This window comes from Colletotrichum paranaense, assembly GCF_030867605.1.
Source record: "Colletotrichum paranaense strain IMI 384185 chromosome Unknown Scaffold_2.1, whole genome shotgun sequence".
NCBI classification, from domain to species: Eukaryota; Fungi; Ascomycota; class Sordariomycetes; order Glomerellales; family Glomerellaceae; genus Colletotrichum; species Colletotrichum paranaense.
Window position 1 is genome coordinate 3971351 of NW_026848960.1, and position 20477 is coordinate 3991827.

Here is a 20477-nt window from a genome sequence, read left to right on the forward strand (position 1 = left end):
CTTGGTTCAAATCCGACGCGCTCTCACCATACAACCTCGTTCAGATACTCCTTGACGTATCTGCGCTTCTACATCAACACTGCCGTAACAAACAACTAGGTGAGTAAATTCACTCAAAAGAAGACATAAGTGTGCTCATTTTTCTAATACCCATTCTTCGGCTAGATACAAGGCTCATTGTGTTTTGCCAAAGCACACACCGGTTACAAGATGCCAGACTCAAAGGGAGGCATTACCTCGGACAAGAAGACCGGCGGAAACGTAATCCATTTCAGCCACGCTGAAAAGAATCGTGGTAAATCACTGAATATCAGACTGTCAGCATCTGCAAAGCCTTTCATCCCAGCGAAGCGATCTGGTGAGGATGCGACTCCGTTGAGCCATGATGAGAAGGATCACGCCGAAGACCTCGATCTCAGCATTACGATCCCCAAAGGACCTGTCACCAATGAGGAGCAAACTGGTGAAGACGAAAACCAGTCTCGCCATGGTGAGAACAAGTGTGGCAAATTCGAATGCATCGACCTCACCACGTCAAATCTTGCAGACTTTATCATCTTGAAGAACCAGACTGGCAACAAAGAGAACCAGTCCATCCATGAAGAGGGAAGCCTTGGAGAGAATTTACTCCTCAAGTTCTCGAAAGAGCCCGTCAGCACCGAGAAGCGAGCTAGTGACAACAAGAGCCAGTGTAGCTACGATGAAGAGTATCATGGCGAAGGCATTTCCAGAGTGGACAGTCCTTATCCTTGGTCTTCCGTCAGCTTGTATCCCCAGGAGGCTGGCTCAGCTCGGTTCACGTTCTATCCTCCCAGCCCAGCCGTGGCTGTGAGTAGCGCCAATGGAAAGGCCCAGGCAGCGGCTCTTTCCTCAAGCAGCCCTTCTGGAAAGCTCACTCAGCCGATCGAAGGATCGACTTCTATTCGATGGGTCATGAATCTTCCGGTCCCCCAGAGAAGGCTGACACCTCCTGCCTTCTTGAATAACCCCACTTCCAGCCCTGGAGCTCGGCGAATTTCTTTTGAATTCAACACCCGCAGAGCCCCTGGTGGAGATATTTACAATGCTGGCTTAGAGAACGCTGACTACGATTACCTCGCCGAGCGCCGAGCCTACGTTGCAAGAAGTTTTGAGAGAACCCGGAGGCAGAGAGAGGCAAAGATTGCTGCTCAGCGTTCGAAGATCCAATCCGACGCCGACGACGACGAAAACGATACGATGGCCTCTACCCTTCGGATGCCGAGCGACTACATTCCTCCCCATAAGAGACTCGCCAAGATCAAGGCCAAGGCTGGAGCAAAAGTCGAGTCCAAGATCGAAGACCCAGTTACCGAAAGTCAGGGGCCAGCCACGACTACTAGCTACTACGCAGAGTCGGATACCGCATCTTCAACAGATGATGCTAGCTCGCGCGTTGCTCTTTCGGGCACATTGAATAAGTCCGCGCCCCTGACACCCATGGCTCTAGAGAATCTTCCGGAGAGAATGGGCGTCACTACCAAATCGAAGAAGAGCCACTCGTCCTGGGATGTGAGCAATAATGGCAGAGCTTCATCGGGTCAGGACAGAGAGGATTCCAACGGAGTCGCTCGATCCGAGACGAAAGTCACTGGCACGTCATCTTTTATAACTTGGCTTTATACTCTGGATGGCCCGCTCGTCACTTCCTTCCTCGACGAGAATCAGGATCATCACCACCACGATGTCAGCACCGACACTGGAAAGCTCATCGACCGCATCGAGCAGCCGCCCACAAAAGCCGACATCATGGACGAGAAGAACATGACACCCGAGATGATTCAACGTCGCCGCGAATGGACCAGTAACCTGCTCGTTCATCGCGAGATCATGGTTCGACAGAACATGGCCATTCGTCAACGTCTGCAGGAGGAGGAACGGGCCCACCACGAAATGGCCATTCTTCGGGATCGTGACTACAAGAAAGATGCTGCGTCGCCCACGAAGATGAAAACCGTAGTGGCGCCTACCTTGGACGAAAGCAGCCGTCTAGCAGACTGCGTCCTTCGTCCTGCCCAGCCTTCAGATGCCGGAGCTTGTACCGAGATGTACAACGTGGCTGTCGGTAAGGATCCTCTGGTGACAGATACCTATCCGGTGTCTGTTGAGCGGTTCGAGTACATCATGATCGAGTGCAAGAGACAAAAGCTTCCATTCATCGTTGCGACAACTAAGACGACTGACTTGAAAGACCCCGGCAACTGGCCGTCTCGCGATGCTTACCGACAGTATATGAAGTGGATGCAGTCACAGCCTGTGAAGGTGTCGTCCCCTGAGACTACTGTCTACGGATTCGCCTACCTCCGTCCGTACGAGACAGGTATTGGAGGACTCACCGGCAACGCGACCCCGACTGTCAAGGCTACAATCTTTGTTCATCCTGAGCATCGACGTGGTCGGATCGGAAGTGCCCTTCTTCATCAACTCCTCAGTCAAGTTTCCATCTTGTACCACGGCTTTGTCGAGTGCCAGTGGGCTGATCCGAAAGCTGGAGAGGACGCGTTCTACAAGCCCGACTTCCGGAACATTCATCGTAAGTAGTCGGATGTGAAAGGTATCTCGGATTCGATAGCTAATGGGCTTTGCTAGGTGTTGTTGTACACACGATGGCCCAGAGCGAGGGCGGACAGGGCCTCAAGTGGATGGACGACTTCATGTCGTCTTTCCAGTTCGAAAAGGCCGGTCGTCTGAACCAGGTTTACAAGGTGAAGGCACCCCACGGTGCCGATTGGTACGACCAGGTCATCTGGCAGCACTGGGCCAACAAGATCCCCTGCAAAACTTTCTACGTGGCAGACGACTCCGAGTGCTCCTACGACTACCCTGGAAAGCGCCATTCGCCTGGTGCCCGAAGAGCCAAGTCTCCCGATGCTCCCGAGGATCAGCAGCACGACGATGGTAGCTATGACAGCGACAGCGACGATATCTTCGGAGCCTAAGCATTGCTGAGCAAGGCCACATCCTGACATCATGCGCTCAAGTATCAGTGGCTTCTTGCAGACTGATCACAATCGAACGAAGACCCGATGTTGGTTGTTTCGATCGATAATGGCACTTTTGGAGGTTAGTAGTTAACGGCACTTAGCTTTACGAGACCAGTCCAAGCTGACATTTTAAAAGACAGAATCAGTCACCGAAACAGAGCCAAACTCAACAGATTGCCAAAAACAATTCCCGAACTTCCCCTATTGCACGACCCGTCTTCGAAGTCAAGAAGAAAGCTTTGGACACCGACGTCTCGTGGCTTTGCAACAATGATCCGAACTAGCAGCTTCACTCGGCAGCTTCATATCGGCATCTGACAGCAACGCGCACACGACGTCGGCGTCCGAGAGCTCTTCACTGGCTTTCCATTTGCTCTTTTTCTTTCAGTCTTGTTTCGCACCTCCCGTCATAAAAAAAACCCCTTCCCTAAATGGATGTCAGAGTACACACCTTCTTCACGCCTTGACAAACACAAGGTTTCTTCTTCTACCCAGGCTTTTTCTCGACAGCCATGTTTTCGGAGATCAATAGGATCTCATGGAAGACGTGCCGGCGACCGTGGACCATACCTTACTGATCTTGGGGACACAAGACTCGTTGTCTCTCAGTGGATACTTGCTATGGGCATAGCCATGGACATTAGGATGTTCTCTTCTCGGACAGGAAGTGGTCACGAAGACGAGAGAGACAAGTGGAGGAGGAAAGGAATGCCCCAGAATGCGCAAGGACCGGTCTTGTCTTGCTTTTTCTTTTTTTTCTCTTTCTTTTGTGTTTCCTACCCTTAATACTGTAACGGTAGATAGCTCACTCAATCTTGTTCATCAAATCATGTGCCTACTCTCCCAAGCTCGTGATGTTCGTGCCTTGCTTTAAGTTGGCAACCATATCTTGAACGAACCGTGTACTGCGTTTTCAACTATTCTTGAAAATGAAACTCCATTGAACATACCATGTTTGTAGCAAGTCTACAAACTAAAATGCCTACCTACCTTGACCCCATCACCACCGTCGGAGATTAGCCCAACTATACGAATCATCCGGATAAATCGTCGACGCCTCACTCAAAGGCGGCCGTCTCCCCACCGTCGCGACGCTGCGCCAATCGTCATCGTCATCACCACGCGACATATCTCGCACAGGTCGCTCACGAGACGACGGAGCCCAAGTTCCAGCTTGCGTAGAGCCCGCCGTCGGTGTTCTCAAGCCATTCTCGTATTGGTCTGATCCGGCCTCCGACGCAGCAGCACGAGAGTCAACATGATCCTTGAAATCCGGTCGGCCGATACGTCCCATCTCCTCTAGGCGAGCTACCCTCTCTTCCTCGGCTAGATACCATGCTGCTTCAGTGGGGGACATCTCGAACCCGCGAGGGGGAGTAAATTTCGAATCTGTGGCGCGGCGGCGGTCCTGTGTCACGACATTGTCATTCTGAGGCGAGGGGGAGGAAGTACTTACGAGCCCGCCCGGACGGGGTCCACGGGGTCTACGGGCGGAAGACGAGCGAGACGTGACGTCGGGCCAGGCCGTGACGATGGAGGCGAGCGATTCGGTCGTCGGGTGAGGCCGGGCCGGCTCGCTGTTCGAGTACACGCTGGCGTCCGTATACGACGAGCTGCTCGGCGCTGCGGTGCCGTACCCACGGAACGGCGGTGGGAGGGTAGCGGCGGGAGGCGTGGTAGGTCGAGGAGTGCGCGGCTCGGAGTCCGTGGAGTCTACGTGTCGGAACCGATCACGTCGTCGGGCATCGTCTTGGATCATCGAGGGGGGGAAATCAGATGCGGGTAAACGCTGTTCACTCCTAGCGGGACTATTAGCAACAGCGTCATCCCAGAGAGCCCCTTGTTCTTTCCGATCCACCTCTTTTCCCGTGCCAAAGTCTCGACGGAACTGGGCATCGGGTTGAGCCGCCGAGCCGCCAAAGGCCGGGTGGAGGGATGAACGATCGAAAGCACGCTCGTTTCCGTTCTGGCGGGCCAGCCGTTCGTAATAGTCCCCCACCGCATCTTGCCACGGCCGATTCTCATTGTCGGGGTTTTCATCATCTGGGTCAGCAAATGGGTCCTCGCTCAGTGTCGTGGAAGGAGGTCCACTCGCGGTCGATTGCTCGTCCGGATTTGAGCGCGGAGCATCGCGTCCGGATGTCTTCCTGATACCACTGCTGGCATTCTCTGACCCCCTGGCTTGCTTTTGGTGCACTTTCGCTTCGCGTCTCTGTTGTCGCGCTGCCTTGACATCTTTGAGCATAGCCCGAATTTCCTCGGCTAAGTTTGCGCTTCTTTTAAAGACTTCTCTTTGTGCAGCCTCAGGGAACTCGTTAATCCACGCGTCCACGATCCTTTGCAGGCATGGCGACGTTCTCTTCGTCCGGGCAATGAGATTAGCACGAAGGTCGCCAAGGAAAGAGGGACGAGATCCGAGTGCTGACAAGATGCACGCCTCACAATGTGAATTAACATGGCTTAGCACTTTCGGCTGGCGACCATAGAGGAGTTCAAAGTTGTACGTGTCCATCCACAAGGCCTGGATACCATCCAGACGACGAACGAATTCTTGTATCAAGGGTGTAAATTCCGGACCTCTGTCGCGTTGTCGGTCATGTCGCAAGCTGGCCGTTTCCACTGTGATCTCTTTCAGAACCAGTGCAAAAAGGGCGTGAATTGTCCAAGGATTCAGGCCGCGATGGCTTGAGCAAAGGACTGCGGCCGGCGGTGTGAACGAAGGGTTATACTTCTCGCTGATCTTCATCAAACCGCGAGTAACAACGCTGACTACGTTGGTCTTGCTGCGTGGACGGAGACAAGCCGTGGGCAGTTGTTTCATCGTCTCCTCTTGCTCCCTCAGCCAACTTTTTGGGGGTTTCGCAATGCTGTGCTCCACCGGGAGATAAAGGTATCGAACCAACCTCTTCACCGATGCGTTTGTTAAATCGTGTACACTTTGGTACGGGCTGGACATGGTGATAAGTTGATGAGAAATTTTGAGTGAATCGTTAAAATTTTCGGTATAGGTGTCACTAGTTTTGAGGCTGTTTGTTTTCGCTGACTGCGATCCAAGAGCTGCAACGGGCAGTCTTTCTATACTCTCTTACGATGAAATAGCCACATCATTACGGAACAATCTCGAAGTTGACAATGTCTTTGAACCATAACTTGCTTGACCAAGGACAACAAGCTGTTCCTTTGGGTTCAAGCAACACAATGCAAAAGACACAGGTAACTTTGGCGCAGGAGAGCAGTATTGGGCTGTGACAAATAAAGAGAGAGACATTGTCCTGCTTTGTCGAAATCTTCCTCAATTCTAAACCGCAGAACAAGTGCGGAGGCTCTCTTTTATGGGTGTTTGTCGCCGTCGTTCGTCAATCTGAGAGAGGCGGGCAAAATTACCCAGGCCGCGGCTGCGGTCACATTTGCATCGGCATCGACCAACAAAGCCAGGGATAACAGAGGGCTGGGAATTATCGCCGCACTTGTAGTTGGTCACGTGTGGAGAAGTCCCCGGCGTTTGGTTTGATTTGTGGCGGCAACCATTGATTCGTGACTCGCGAGTAGCAATGGAAACAGACGCATCATTTGATCGAACCTAAAAATGAGTGGGCTGATGTAAGCGACATGCTCAATCAAAGTAGCTACTGTGCTAGGAACGACTCACAAGGCGGTTCTGCTAGACACAGTCTCGTTCCTGGATCCTGTGATGTTGAAACAGTCTACTCAAATCAGTTACGGTCTCTGAAAAAAAAGTTGAAAGCATCGATCAGTAGTCACTCCAGAAGACTGAAGAAGTGGTTGGCAAGCCGGGGAGGCTTGCGTCGGTCATGAGAATCGCTCTATTGAGCCTGGCGACAAGGCACGACATCTCTCTCATCGAAACGTCTCTACTAGCAACGCTGTCCAGGGCGTGGCTTGACCGTTCGTGCTACTCTCTCGTGTTGCTGCGAGCTTGACCCTTATCCCGCGAAACACAACCCAAAAAACCCCCGCATGCCATCAAGCCTTTTGTTATTAAGGGCAGAACATGGCTGACCTTTGATGAGGCCCATGTCGGAAAAAAATCAAGTCGCACGAGCGCCATGCCCTTCCAATTCCGTCGGCCCCCATCGTACAGACCAGATATCAAACGGCCCAACTCCCATATCATGCTCAGCTTTGTTCGTTATAGACGTAAGGGTTCGAAAACAGCTTCGTAGGCTAGGAATCATACGTGGTATCGGTGATCCCCCTCCTGTCTCATTCGCTCTAGGCGGATCTTGGCCGCTTCCGTACCATCGTCCGGTGTCGCTGGTTCCTTGAACCAAGGATGTTGCAATGCCTGCTTCGCTGTAATGCGATGCTGGGGATCGTAGACAAAGATCTTCCGAAGGAGATCCAGGAAGTTCTTGAAGTAGGTTGAGTTCGACGGGATGATATCCTACAAATCGTTAGTGAGCCGTCTTTCAGGACTCTGTGAGCCTGTTTTGCCTACCTCCAATCGTCTCATAGCCTTGACGAATCTCTTGGAAGCTCGTGTTGTCTCGGGTGTAGGATAGTCAAGTTTCAAGCGCTTGAAGTATCTGCACTGTATCAGTATGCGTTGCTCTTGTTAAAAAGGCCATGAACCACTCACTTGGAGGCGGGGTTTCCACCACTTCTAGTAGCCATCTTGTTCACAGCTTGGACGAGGCTGGAGTCTATCCTTTGCCCGACGACCATTTCCATCATTGCGAGGTGCTCAAGGTTGTCGTGTGTTTGGAAAAGAGCATCGCCGGTGAAGAACTCGACTAATATGCATCCTATGCTCCAGATGTCGCAGGGAAATGACCACCCAAGTCCCAAAATGATTTCTGGCGCTCGGTAATGACGGGTACTGACGACGGAGCTGTGGTATTCGTCTTGGAAAGTGGCACTGCCGAAATCAATCAAGCGAATTTCTGTGTCGAGCAGGACTCTGCGCTGATTCGCCTGCCGGTTGACGGTTGTAGAAGAGGAGGGTATCTTTCGGTTGTAGGTAAAGGTCTGGTAGGCGCTGTCGCACAAAAGAATGTTCTCAGGCTTCAGATCAGTGTGGATGAGGTTGAGATCGTGCAAGACTGCAGTCTGTTAGCGAAGACTCATGCAGAGCTTATGGCAGACTTACAGGCAACGCTGGTGAAGAGCTGTCGAGCAAAGCTCTGAATCTGGCTGTTGGGGAAGGGGACGAAACTGTTGCTCTTGAGGAAATCAAAAACGCTTTGGCCAAGAAGGTCCATGACGATGCAAATGTGGCCGCGATAGTCGAAACAGTCCCTGAGGTGGATACAGCGATTGCGGTTTTCGTCATCGTTGGCCTTGAGTGTTGCGAGAACTCGGAGTTCTATTCGCGAGGCGTCTCGGTATTTTTGGACAGACCGAATAATTTTGATGGCCACCGACTTGTTTCTCTTACGGTCTCGAGCCTGAACGACTTTGCCAAACGTCCCTTGCCCGAGTAGCTTCACCATCTGGTCTGCATTGAAGGTTAGTCCCTGGTGGTTCATCAGATTTTGAGTGTTCAACATACACTTATCCGTAAGGTCGGCGTCAGGAACGACAATGTAGTGTCCATCATCATCGTCGACTTTGGCATTCTTGTTGTAACCCTGCTGCGAGAACATTAGCAAATGGATGAAAGTCGTCTTACGACGAGACGATGATACTCACATCCTGAACCAACCGAACGTGAACGTCGGGCGCTTTCTTGGGAGGGTAAGGAGGCGGCTTGTAGGTAAGGAATGGATCGCCGAGGCCCTCGACCTCTCTCTTCTTTGCCTCTTGGGCAATCTGTTGACGGGTTCTCTTACGCTTCTGACCAGGTTGAGCATCGTAGTACTCGTGTCCATTTGAAGAGAGGGACGTGGCAGCGGTGGTGTGGATGGCGGAGTTTGTAGTGCGGTCGGTTGATATGGTCGATCCGCTGGGGGTGCCGTTGTGGTGAGGAGTGGTAGTATGAGAACCGGCGTACTTATTGTGATAGACGGGATCGTAGTGCTGAGGCTCGTCGTCTCTTTTCCTCTTCTTGGGAACAGGTCGGCTGCTGGCACCATTTGTGGTGGCGCCGTTCACGCTGCCGTTACCATTGGAGACGACCCTTACGCCGTTGCCGACGGCTTTGCCCTGCTCTGGCTCTGGGGTATCATCGATGACGATGATTTCCTTGGGCAAGCCATTCTTATAAAATTTGTTCCAGTCAGGCTCCTTTGATCGTCTCCGCTTGCGAGCGGACTGAGAGGACTGGGAGAGTGAGCTGGTGGCAGGCATGGTGGAGTTGGTGGTGAGCGAGTAGTTCGCGTCGGGACTCGAGACGTCGTGAATGGTCCTCGAACTGGCTGACGAGGCTGAAGGGCCTAGGCCATTTGGGCCGGCGTGACTCGCAGTAGAGGTTGCAGAATAGGCGATGCTCGACGAGTTGGCGTATGCGGGAGGCAATCTCGTCGTTGCTGTGGATGAGGAAGTTGAGAGGATTGGGTTCGCTGGCTGTCGGTACGAAGAGCCGGTAGCAGTAGAGGCCTGGTACGGCTGATGTGAGTAGGGATAATGGGGATGATGGTAATGCGAATGAGGAGGCAATGTCGCTGTGGCCGTTGTGGGAGTCGACATGATTTTCCTCTTGTCTTGCCGGTGTCGAGAGAATCACCTTTGGAGACAGAGAAGAAGGGCGAGGGCGGAGGGTGAGGGCGAGGAAGGAAGGTTCGATGATGGAGGGAAGGCGGAAGGTGGTTTCGCAGGCTTTCGCTGTGCCGGTGTGCTGGGCGCTGAGCGCTGAGGTGGGTGCTGGTAGTGCTGCTGGGTACGTAGTGCTGTCTGTACAGTACTGAGTACGTGCCCGGCTGTACTTTGGTTTTGGGGGGGAGATGATGGAGGGTGGAGGGTTCCCAAATCCAAACAGTGGAGTTCGGGGTTAGTCCCAACGTATCCGTGATCGATCCAGCCCTGAGAAGGAGGATAGAGGGAGCGTGAAAAAGGAGGGAGTGAGCGAGGGAAAGAAGAGTGCAAGCCCAGTGTTATCGGCTTTCAGCGTTCCCTCAGCAAAGAGTGTGCGCTGTGTGCTGTGTGCGGCCCTTGGATTTGGTTGCCGGAGCCAGTGGTGGACCGGTGGTGGTGGTGTCTGGGAGTGGGCTGCAGATTGACGACGTGAGTGGGTAAGACCAGCCTTTGCGGTCTTTGCCTCTGGGCTCTGCCACGGGCGGCTTGTCGCTGCTGCGGTACGGATCCCGCTAGCTAACCTTGGAGAGGGACCACAGGGTCTCCAGCCTAGATTTCCCGAGTCGTGCGCAAAGTGTGGCTGGTACGGGTACAGCGTACGAAGTGGACGGGGGTCGTCGAGGATTCGTTTGATGACAGGACGGACGGTATGGGTATGGGAGGTACTGCGGCAGGCGTATGTGTGTACTGTGCTGTGCTGTGCGGTGCTGTATCCGTTGGGAGGGCCTCTTTGCTACATCGAAGAGGCTATGACGCGACGCGAGTTTCTTTGGTTCGGAAAGGATGAAGTTCTTGCCAGGAATGACGGAAGAAGAAAGAAAGTCGGAGGAAAATCAACAGCAGGAGCAGGGTTGACTGCTGATGATGATAACGATGGGGAAAGAGCTGGAAAAAAACAAGCCGCCGGTCGCTGTGCAGACTCCCAGAGTGCCCACGGTGGACGGGCTGGACGTTATGGTCCAAAAAAAGTGACGAAGTTCCGAGGGATGACCGGTCGCTTCACTCTGTTGGTCCGTGGGGAGCAGTTGGTGAGGTGAGCAAAGAAGTGGAGGGCCCTGACGGGAGGAGGCGACCAATTGTGGAGAATTGACGACCTGAGGGACGAGCACGGGAGGACAAGACAGGACGAGGGCGGCTTGGTGGTGGACACACCGTGACTTTGGGATTGCTGGACGCGGGCGATGAAGCCAAGGGGAATGAATGAACCTGATGAGTGAGGTAGGTGTGGGTGACGGGACTAACTGGGCGTATGGGCGTGTATGTACTTTGGTGACTTTGGTAGTGTGCGTGCAACCGAGTGTGCGTGGGAGCGGAAATGGAAGCAGCCAAAGTGGATGAGGACGACAGGCGGCGGAACACACGAGATGGGGAAGATGGAAGGTTACGTTGGTTAAGAACCTCCGATGTGGGATACTTGTTACTACGCTGTCCGACACACGCAGGCAGAAGTATCTTCAACCGTAGCCTGGCGGCTGGCCCGCGCATTTCGGCTACTTCTGGTCAGGTTAAGGTAGGTAAGTACCCAGCCATGGAAGGTGCCTGCCACGCAGTGAGACGAGAGACTGGTCGCCTTTCCATTTTCCTTTACTTTCCCGACTCTTTTCCTCGTTCACCTCGGGGAATGAAAAGCTAACAAGACGTATAGTCAGAGGAGTTTCGCCCACGATTCCGACATAACGTAGTCTCCAGTTAAGCCCACTTCGAGCCAAGGCAGAAGGCGGCAAGACGGACAGGTTCCTGTCGCTTTCTCGCGCGTCGAGTCGAGTCGAGTGCAGCCCAGGACAATCAAGGGACCACGGAGTCCTGACAGGGTATGGAGGGAACCTAAGGCTGATGTGCACCGGGAAGCATCATAAATCAAGCCGGTCACTATTTGACAGAGCTGCGACTGTCGGGTATTTGGTCTCTCTACCAGAGTTCTGTTCGTCTCTACCGGGAAAAAAAGTGCCAAACCTCGCTGCATCTCATGCCTCTTCCAAATGGCTCAAGAACATTCATGTCAGTTCCTTCTCCAGGCCTGAGGTGGGAATATCTACGGATATCTGTTACCCTTCGTGCCTTCCAGACTCCAGAGGTACAAGGTGTCCGCCTCAGCGCCTGTGTTCATACAGGTACCTTATATCGGAGAGAGTGGGAGAGTGGAGCCCGGGCGAAGCGCAGGATGGAGGTAGGTAAGGTACTTGGAGACTGTGCCCTGCCACGCCTGCTTGCGCGCCTCTGTCAGATGGCGCATGTACCTTAGCGTCGGATTGACTAAGGCAGGTACTTGACAACGACTGCAGACCAATGCCATGACGCAAGTATCTTATCGTGAACGCCCACTCAGCATCATTCAAAACGTCTTTCTTGCTGCAGCGGAAGCAGTGCCGTGCAGTGCAGCACCGGATTTGTCCAACTTGATCCGACATGTGCCAGAGTCTTGATGCCGTCTTTGCGGCAGACTTTGAGGAACGAGAGCCTGGCGATGATGAGATTGGTTCAGAGATGAGGTGTCCGTACTCGCGATGATGTGGCAAGGCAGAAAACTAGGGTACTTTGACAGTGTTTCCATGTTGGGTACGGAATATTGTTCCTCATCAAGCGAGATAGGGCGTGTTCCAGGTTGTTAATCTGTGCCCGCGGGATCATCAACCATAACGTAGCAAGCGACAGTGTTTTGAGCATATGGCTCCCCTCGGAAGGGAATCTCGGGCTTGGTGCTTCGATTCAGACAGGACGAGACGGAAGGTACTTCGGTTGGCTGCAACTTGCAGGTGCTTCCGTGCTTTTAGCCTCTCGCCTACTGTACATCCGGCAGGAACAAGGGGCTTGTCGCCGATGTGAGTGAGGTACAGGGCATTTCGGTCTTGACGCACACCATATTTCCAGGGCCCCGTACTTTATTTCGGGGGGAGGGGGGGAGCTTTGGCGGTTCGACATTGCGAGTGGTTTCCGGCTTCTTTGTAGGTTTCATTTCTTCGTCTGCTTGAATCGTAAGTAAGTTCCTAAACTGAAGTGAGATGCCTTCAGTAAGCCCTAAGACAATTGCCATGTTGAAACCTCGAGGTAGGTACGGGATAGGTACTAAGGTAGGTATGTGTCTTGGAGGGAAGAAAGGACGAATGCCCCGCCATTTCTGGTGAGGCAAGAACGAGAGCGGCAAGAGTAACCCCAAGTACTCCGTACACCTGCCCACCTAAGATAGTTTACCGTAGGCAAGATAGAAACCAGCGATGACACTGTACCTACTGCGTAGAAGGACGGAAGGAGCCACGAAGGAAGGACGCTACTTCTCAAGCGGTGCTTCAATGGCGTGAATGGGACTGTCCGTCTGGCCGCATTCTAGCGTCTTTAGACTGTCATCGTCGTACGGAATATTGCTCCCACATTCTTGTCTGCCTACCTCACTTTACACAAAATGCAGTCTTGAATTCTTTATACGCCGCGCCGTTTTCCAACAAAGTCATTCTGTCGCCCTCTCTTCGATACAAGCGTAAATCGGCACGCACGCACCCAGCACACTTCTAGGTATCCTTCTCTCTCTCTGTGTGTGTGTCTCTCTCTCTCTCTCTCTCTCTCTCTCTCTCTCTCTCTCTCTCTCTCTCTCTCTCTCTCTCCCCCTCCAAGCTCCAACCGGACGGCTCCCGCTGGCTCTTTCCTTTTCCAGACAGAAGACACACCACCGACAAGCCCTCAAGTCCCTCAACGACATCTCAATAACCGGGGTTGTGGCATGGGAGGAATTTTGCGGCACTCAAGACTCTGTCGATACTTAGTCTGAGGATCGATCTATCCGTCTTCACGACCAACTGCTTTCATCGCTTGTTCTCTCCATTCTCATCCTCATGAGATTAACCAGCTATACGGCAACGGCCATGTATCGGTATCATCTCGAAATGCACGAATACAGCATTGTGCCCTTGTGGTTGTGCGCCCAAGGAACCCATGTCCGATGACTTCGCCCAAAGCTTGACTTGTCACGCTCGCAAAATCAAAGACACGCCAATTCAGTGGCCGCCGACATCTTCACGCTTCGTGCTTCACCCTTCTCGCTCCTCCTCTCACCCACTTTACGCACTTGGCGGGTGGCTCTGGAGTCCGCCCTCCACCCCAACTTTGCTGCCCGCCAATCTGCCTCCACGACAATCTTCCAGACGGGTTTAGCGTCCCGCCGGCCTGGGCAAGTCGCCTCTTTCAAAGTCACGTCGTTGCACAGCGAGTGATGGCCTGCCGCTGCCGCTGCCGCTCCGTCACTCTGTCACTCCATGACCGTATAGTCATGCCCAGAGTACCAGCCCATACTCTTTTCTCTCGCAGTTGCGTTGTACTCGATCGCTGCTTCTCATAGTAGCCTGGGATGGCCGCGACTGGACTGGACTGGATCGGCTTGGTCTGACCATCCAAACGGAGCGCACACACGCGCACACCTCAAAACCAGCCGCCTTCACGATGGATGGACAAACGAAAAGGTTGGATGAATGGAGCCAGTCCCCACCAACCAGCCCCAGCCCAGTGCTACTGCTCCACGGCGAGCAGGGCAAACCAGCGCGCAACGGCAGCCTGACATATCGGGGCTCCGTGCTGACAAGAAAGAGAGCCCTGCACAGTTTACTTTAATTCGAGGAAACGATGCCTGGTCATCATCACGCTGGTTTGCTCCGAAATCCCAAGCCCTTTGGCTGCTGCAATACGTCAGAAGGATCCAATACTGCAGACCGGATGAGTCCCCTAAATGGATCCTGGTACTGCCTTTAAACTTCACCTCGTCTCGCCATGACCGATTGTTCTGGTACTTCTGATCGCCTCCTCGTCCGTAGCTACAACCACTCTGATTGTTCTTCCTTCTTGAATATTGCATCACCTTATGGCATGGCACCGGAAACTTCAGCAACTTAGTTAGCGCCGCCGGCTGGCGGTTGGCGGCGTTGAGCATCAGTCCAAACACGGCGCAAAAGCATGATCCACACATTCCACGCAGTCGTCCAAGATCTGATCGCGCTGAAAAAGCTAATGGAAACAATGATCCGTACCAAGATGCACAGTGAAGGAAAGACAACAAACGCTTCAGCATGGAGCCACGGAAATGAAAGCTTTTGACCTACTTATTCAGCCAGCCTGCACTGGCCGCCTTCTTTGGCTTGACATCCCTATGGATACCGCTGCTTTTGATCTGATCCCACCGTCTCCTCTATGGCAACCCAGCAGTGCACACTGGCAGCGCAATCACCGGCGAATCTCTAAGCACTTCTTAGTGTCCACATCCCTGCTTCCCGTCCAAAGGTGCGCCAATGGGGTTTTCGAGGAGCAACACCTTCTCTCGCCATCGACCAACCATGGGTGTAGTTTACAACTGGGTGGGGAGAGCAGGCAAAGGGTCGCAGCCATCGCGACGCTTGTGAGGAGGCTCGGAGGCAGTGAGGAATACCCGACTTGAGCGTAGAGAGGCAGGAGGCTTGTGAACGTCTTCTTCGAGATTAATTGGGAGACCAGGTTATCTATCAGCACAGAGAAGGGCAGGGCGGAGCGGAGAGAGGGAAATCTGTGCTGTCACCGGCCCCTCTCCCCGACCAACATCATGCCTGCATACGCAACTGCACCTCAAGAGTCAAGGCTCACACAGCTCCATTATACTCCAGTGGTCACAGGTTTGTCGTTCTTCGCCACACTGCAGAATTTCCAAATGGAAAATGTAGAGCTGGACTCGACATTCACGGTCTACGTCACACGTTTGTTAATTGTTGCCAAAACCAAAATTCGATGGCTTCGAGAGACCTTTGAGAAGAAACCGGCACACCGTCGCAACGACCTCCGCGCGTGTCTTCGCGGTGTGCCTGTCCGGTACGTGGCGTAAAGTGCCTGCATGACTCCAGGATACTGAGCCCGTGGCAACCGAGACTAGACAAGCATAAGCCCAGAAGGTGTGCCTCGCCGCGAAACATTGGTGATGAGAGGCCCAGGACAAGCAGCCTATATTTCCCCCTCATTAAGATCAATCATCGTTTTGATGGGGGGTTGTCCGACCGTCCTGTCAAAACAAGCGATGCTGGGTGACGGTCCAATCGTGCCAGCATGAGCAGAGAAGCATGAGCAGAGAAGCATCCGCACCCGATCTGAATAGCAAATTGGGACTTTTCTCTCGGTCTCGACGCTCTCAAACCATGCATTATTCTAGGTAGATCGTGCTGCTGCCACCTGCCACCACTGACGGCCGAAAAGTTTCAGTTCCTTGAACGCAAACATGCTGTCGAGCCGCTGTGCTTTCTTCTTCCTTCTTCTCAGAGCCCGCGACCCGTGCTTGCGTCGCAGGTACGCTCGTCTCCCCCCCCCCTCCCTCTAGCATGCACGTAATCGGGGGACGAAATGTCACCCAGAGCTACAGATGGCTTTCGTAGCGGGCTCGCGAAGGAAACATGAATTGCAATATAACAGGACAGCTTTGATAAAACCATGAACTCTCGCACTATCCTCAACATTCTGTCTCATCGTAAAATAGATGAGGAGGAGCTATACTGGAGAGGTGTCGGATGAATAGCGTGGGGACCTGATCGTCTGAGGCCAGAAAACAGACTGAGGTAACTCGGACACAGAGGTTGTTGATATGCTGATCAATGCCTGCTTCCAGCATAAGGGTATTTCCATGATTCCTAGACCTCTGGCCCTTATCAAACTACCTACGAAAGAAACAATTGTAGAAGCTATCAGAAGTCTGACATGTGCCGCTCTCGATGGACTATAATTAACGGGACTGAATTGTCTTGGTTTTGTCTACACGGAGCCTGAGCCAGCCTCGATAAGATGGTAGGTAAGTACCTAAGCAACCCCCGCTGACCCCGTCCGTCATCCCACCACCCCTCCTTTTTGGTCCCCCGTTGATGGCGATTCTGAGGCCAAGTTCGAAATTTGTCCCGTTCTCGAATTGTCGAGGTGGTGGTGGTGTCGTCGTGCCCGTCGAGGCACACAAGCACATAAGCGGCTTGGTCCGTGATACATTTGTCAAAGCAGGGGGTTTTGGCTGGCTGCTTGTCGTCATGGTTGTATAACATTATTCCCTCTCTTCCCAGAGGATATGTTGTGGCGGAAAATGTGGAGAGATGCGATGCTTTGCTCACAGTTATATACCGCCTCGCAAGCTATTTAAATTTTGAGCACAAATCTGTTCCACTAATTTGGACAACACAGGAATATCACGAGGGGTTGGCCGTGACGTATCTGAAGTTCTTTTCTCAATCGCGGATAATTTTGCCCACCTGGCTAACAGGCAAGTTCCTACGCGTTCCTCCCTGAATATGCTACATATCCGTAGAAACCTCTAGCCATGGCCGTAGATTACAGCTGATGGGCCTAGCTTTCTGCCGTTTCCACGGTTCAGAAGATTCTGGACGGGGTGGTGAATCAGTGAAAATAACCGTGGTGTTGCCAAGAATGACTTTGTAGCTGCGTGAAACGCTTTCAACGTCCGATCTGATACCGGGTTCTCTATCCCATATTACGCTCGTCTGGGGGGTAAGTTGCACGGAGACATTGCCCTCCTTTTTCTTTGAGTCTTTGCCCCCCAGACTGACGGATGCAATTGCGACAGATATGCCAGGGCAGATGGACGGTATTATGGGGTAAGGTAGTAGGCAGGACAGACTGCTTCGGCAAGACTTGCCTTTGCCTGTATCGCGTAGACAATGAGAAACATCCGCGGTTCGTGACGTTCCCGTCTGCCCACCCGCTCATGCTTTGAATTTCTTCCTGCGCTCAATGTGAACTTCGCTTTGGGATGCCTTTTATGTTCCAGCTTCCAGCTTTGGTATAACAGCAAACGAAAAATGCAAGAGAGAGTATAGAGAGATATCTAGATACCCCTGTTAAACACAACGAGACCGCCCTCGCCGCCGCGTCCGTGGAACTCGGGCTCGAGCTTGTCCGCGCTGATGCTCTGTCGCTGGGGGAACACGGCGAGGGCGAGCGGGAGGACGGCGTAGCTGGTCACGAGGATGAGGCCGAGGTTGACGGGCACGGTGAGGCGGGGCCGCTGCTTGAGCCACTGCTGGGCCTGCAGGCGGACGAGGACGAGAGGGGGGATGACCATGATGGGCGTGGAGTTGAAGACGCGGGAGCAGGCCGTCTCGCCGACGGCGATCTGGGCCGCCTTCTTGCTGCGGCCGAGGGATTGGGGTTGTTGGCTGGTGGCAGCGGCGCCTTCGACAGCCTGTTGTTCCTTGGTCTCGGCGGCCTGCGTCTTCTCCGCGACGACGGGGAAGACGTCGATGCCCTTGCGCATCTCCTCGCCGCGCATGAGGAGGACGTTGAGGAAGCCGGCCGAGGCGACGGCGGCGAAGGGGACGAGGCGGGTGAGCGTCGTGCGGGTCGCGGGGGTGAGGTTCTTGAGCCGGGGCACGAGCTTGTTGAGGCCGACGGCTACACCGCAGGAGACGGAGACGGCCATTGCGTAGGACTCGCCGAGCTTGCGCCAGGATAAGGGGGAGGACTTGTTTGCGTTTGCCGAGTTGATGGCTACGTTGAGGGACTGGTTCACGACTTGCCATGCGATTGTGCCTGCTGTCTGTTTGTGCAACTTGTGTTAGGACCGCAACTGTCCTTCCTGCTTCTACTCGGGGTTCAACTCACGCCGAGACCGGGCTGAAGCATTCCAGCTGTGACGACCAAGTTGGTCAGGACGAAGGCGGACATGCGGAAGGGGAGGAAGACGGGTTCGGCGGTGTCTACACGGGGTGAGGGGCGCGAGTGCGCCGCGTGTTAGTCACCGGGGTACCGGACAGAAAAGGAAGAAGCAAACAAGCAACGAGCCCTTTGTCGCAAAGAGGCAGTGTGTGTTTTTGTTCTTATGGGCTCGTCGCACCTGGGTGGAGGGTCGAGTCGACGACCTTTTTGGCCTGCCAAAGCTCGGGGGTCATTGTCGGGATCTTGCCCTGCTTGTAGTCGGTGAGGAGGGACTTTGCTTGCTCGAGACCGGTGCTGCCGACGAGGAGGGTGCTGTTGGTTGGGGAGACATGTCAGTAGATTGTCTTGGTTCTATGGTGGTAGAAGCATTGGTGAGGCCAGAGGAGGAAGGCTTGTATGGTGGTGGTGGTGGTGGTGGTGGTATTGGGACAAACGCGCGCAAGGAGTCGTGATCGTGACGATGCGATGCGATGCGCGACTGGGAGTGGGGGTATGGACGTACCTTGGGTCGGTGAGGCCCAGGTTGTGCCGCACGCGGCCCATGTATGTGCTGAGATCATACTGCGAGGCGGGCAGCTCGCGGCTGCCGGGGAGTGAGGCCGACATATCGGGCGTGAGGTTCGAGGTGTGCTTTGGTGGTGAAGCAATTTGAGAAGCAACGGGGATCGTCGCGAAGCTTTCTTTGTCTGTCTCCCGCAATTGAGAGCTCTCTTCGAGGGTAAATATGTCCCAAAGTGCACAAGTGAGGGGTAAATCGAATGCAATGCAATGCCACGCGACCAAAGAAGGCGGGAGCGGTGCCGACGAACGCTGGTGGTACGGCGGTCTTGGGGGAGGGGAAGAAGGTGATTGCGGTGTGAGTGAGGGTTCTCGTGGGATTTGGATTGGGTTTGGTGGTTTTTTTGATAGCAGGAACGGATAGGATGGGCTATCGTCGGGTGAGCTCCCGAGATCGGTGGGATTTGGGGGAAAAGACAGGCCCCAGAGGCCCAGAGGCAGGTTATCCGAGAGAAATGATTGGTTGATGGAGCTTGGACCCTGAACTTCGTCGCAGCTGTCGGCGGGTGGACGCGGGCTCAGGCTGTCGCAGTAGGGCGTTGTTGTCACTGCAAGGCGTTGGATGGCCTGTCGATAACAGACTGACGGCTTGTGACGGTGCAGCAAGATTGCTGACGGTGCAACTCGGTGGAACAGACGGACGATGAAAAAGTAGAAGTGATAATGATCAAAAGCTTTGTTTTGCTGCAATTTACAAAGTGACTGAACATGCCAGAAGCAGTCCAAAAAAAAAAAAAAAAAAAAAAAGGAGCAGCAGGAATACAGGTGCGCGCAATGGTGGAAAAGTCAAAAGATTAGACCGACCTACGTAGGGATCGAACCTACAATCTTCACAGAGAGACTAAGGAGCCGAAATGTGACGCGATGCCATTTCGCCAGCAGGCCTGGTTGTGAGACTGGGGAAATTTGACAGCCTATGTAGGGCGCAACGTTGGATGGTCAGTGCGCCGCCGCTCGATGGCGGGGAAACTTGCCACTGCGGGGAAGTGTCAAGCTCGACTGGATTGCGACTTGGAACTCGTGAGTGCCTTCTCCGTCCCGTCTTCGGCTTGAAGCGGCCGGGCGGCGTGCCGATGCAAGGTCGGGACGGTTCGTTGTGCGGGGGGGCCGTCGAGGGTCGCGCAATTCCTTACGTTTTCCGCTCTTGAGTATCTAAGTTACTTCAATCTCAAGTCTGGGTCCAGCTTATTAAGAGGGCTCAGTCAAGTCCCATGTTGATTCTGTCAGTTGAGCATGACTATCCTGTTTCTTTCTTCCCTCCCGCTTTACGGTCACGCTAATCTAGTCTCAAGAAGAGAAGATATTGTAGTAATGTTGGTATCGTAACAAGTGAGGGAGTCCACCTAGCAAAACGTTTATATACCACCCAGAAACATATGTTTCGATGTGTCCACAGAGAAATCTCTCATATGGCGATAGAGTTCGAGTCAGACACCATAAATCACATGGACCACGAAAGAAATTAAGCATGCAATGATACAAGCAGGAAGCTGGAAGGAAGTATCGAATTGTAGGCACGGCGAAACGAACATTCACAACTACTTCAAACTTTGGGCATCCAGATACTGAGGGTGC

General features: G+C 53.4%; 6 protein-coding genes across 6 annotated transcripts; 1 reads left to right on the plus strand and 5 right to left on the minus strand.

The window, feature by feature from the left end:
• Nucleotides 1-210: 210 nt before the first annotated feature.
• CPAR01_03231 (uncharacterized protein) lies at nucleotides 211-2957 on the plus strand (the record flags this gene model as incomplete). The annotated part of the gene is made up of 2 exons (XM_060487518.1): nucleotides 211-2551; nucleotides 2608-2957. The coding sequence occupies 2 exons, from the start codon at nucleotides 211-213 to the stop codon at nucleotides 2955-2957; spliced, it is 2691 nt and encodes an 896-aa protein (XP_060354846.1).
• Nucleotides 2958-4002: 1045 nt separating this feature from the next.
• On the minus strand, nucleotides 4003-5958 carry CPAR01_03232 (uncharacterized protein; the record flags this gene model as incomplete). Its single annotated transcript, XM_060487519.1, has 1 exon — nucleotides 4003-5958. One exon carries the CDS (start codon nucleotides 5956-5958, stop codon nucleotides 4003-4005), a length of 1956 nt encoding a protein of 651 aa, XP_060354847.1.
• Nucleotides 5959-7194: 1236 nt separating this feature from the next.
• On the minus strand, nucleotides 7195-9590 carry CPAR01_03233 (uncharacterized protein; the record flags this gene model as incomplete). Its single annotated transcript, XM_060487520.1, has 6 exons — nucleotides 7195-7407; nucleotides 7462-7549; nucleotides 7603-8065; nucleotides 8113-8460; nucleotides 8515-8596; nucleotides 8655-9590. The coding sequence occupies 6 exons, from the start codon at nucleotides 9588-9590 to the stop codon at nucleotides 7195-7197; spliced, it is 2130 nt and encodes a 709-aa protein (XP_060354848.1).
• Nucleotides 9591-9891: 301 nt separating this feature from the next.
• On the minus strand, nucleotides 9892-10290 carry CPAR01_03234 (uncharacterized protein; the record flags this gene model as incomplete). The annotated part of the gene is made up of 1 exon (XM_060487521.1): nucleotides 9892-10290. A coding segment is annotated over one exon (399 nt), but the record flags the coding sequence as incomplete, so codon positions are not given.
• Nucleotides 10291-14118: 3828 nt separating this feature from the next.
• Nucleotides 14119-14745, minus strand: CPAR01_03235 (uncharacterized protein; the record flags this gene model as incomplete). The annotated part of the gene is made up of 1 exon (XM_060487522.1): nucleotides 14119-14745. One exon carries the CDS (start codon nucleotides 14743-14745, stop codon nucleotides 14119-14121), a length of 627 nt encoding a protein of 208 aa, XP_060354850.1.
• A 2769-nt stretch (nucleotides 14746-17514) lies between these two features.
• On the minus strand, nucleotides 17515-18950 carry CPAR01_03236 (tricarboxylate carrier; the record flags this gene model as incomplete). Its single annotated transcript, XM_060487523.1, has 4 exons — nucleotides 17515-18225; nucleotides 18291-18385; nucleotides 18523-18656; nucleotides 18847-18950. The coding sequence occupies 4 exons, from the start codon at nucleotides 18948-18950 to the stop codon at nucleotides 17515-17517; spliced, it is 1044 nt and encodes a 347-aa protein (XP_060354851.1).
• Nucleotides 18951-20477: the final 1527 nt, after the last annotated feature.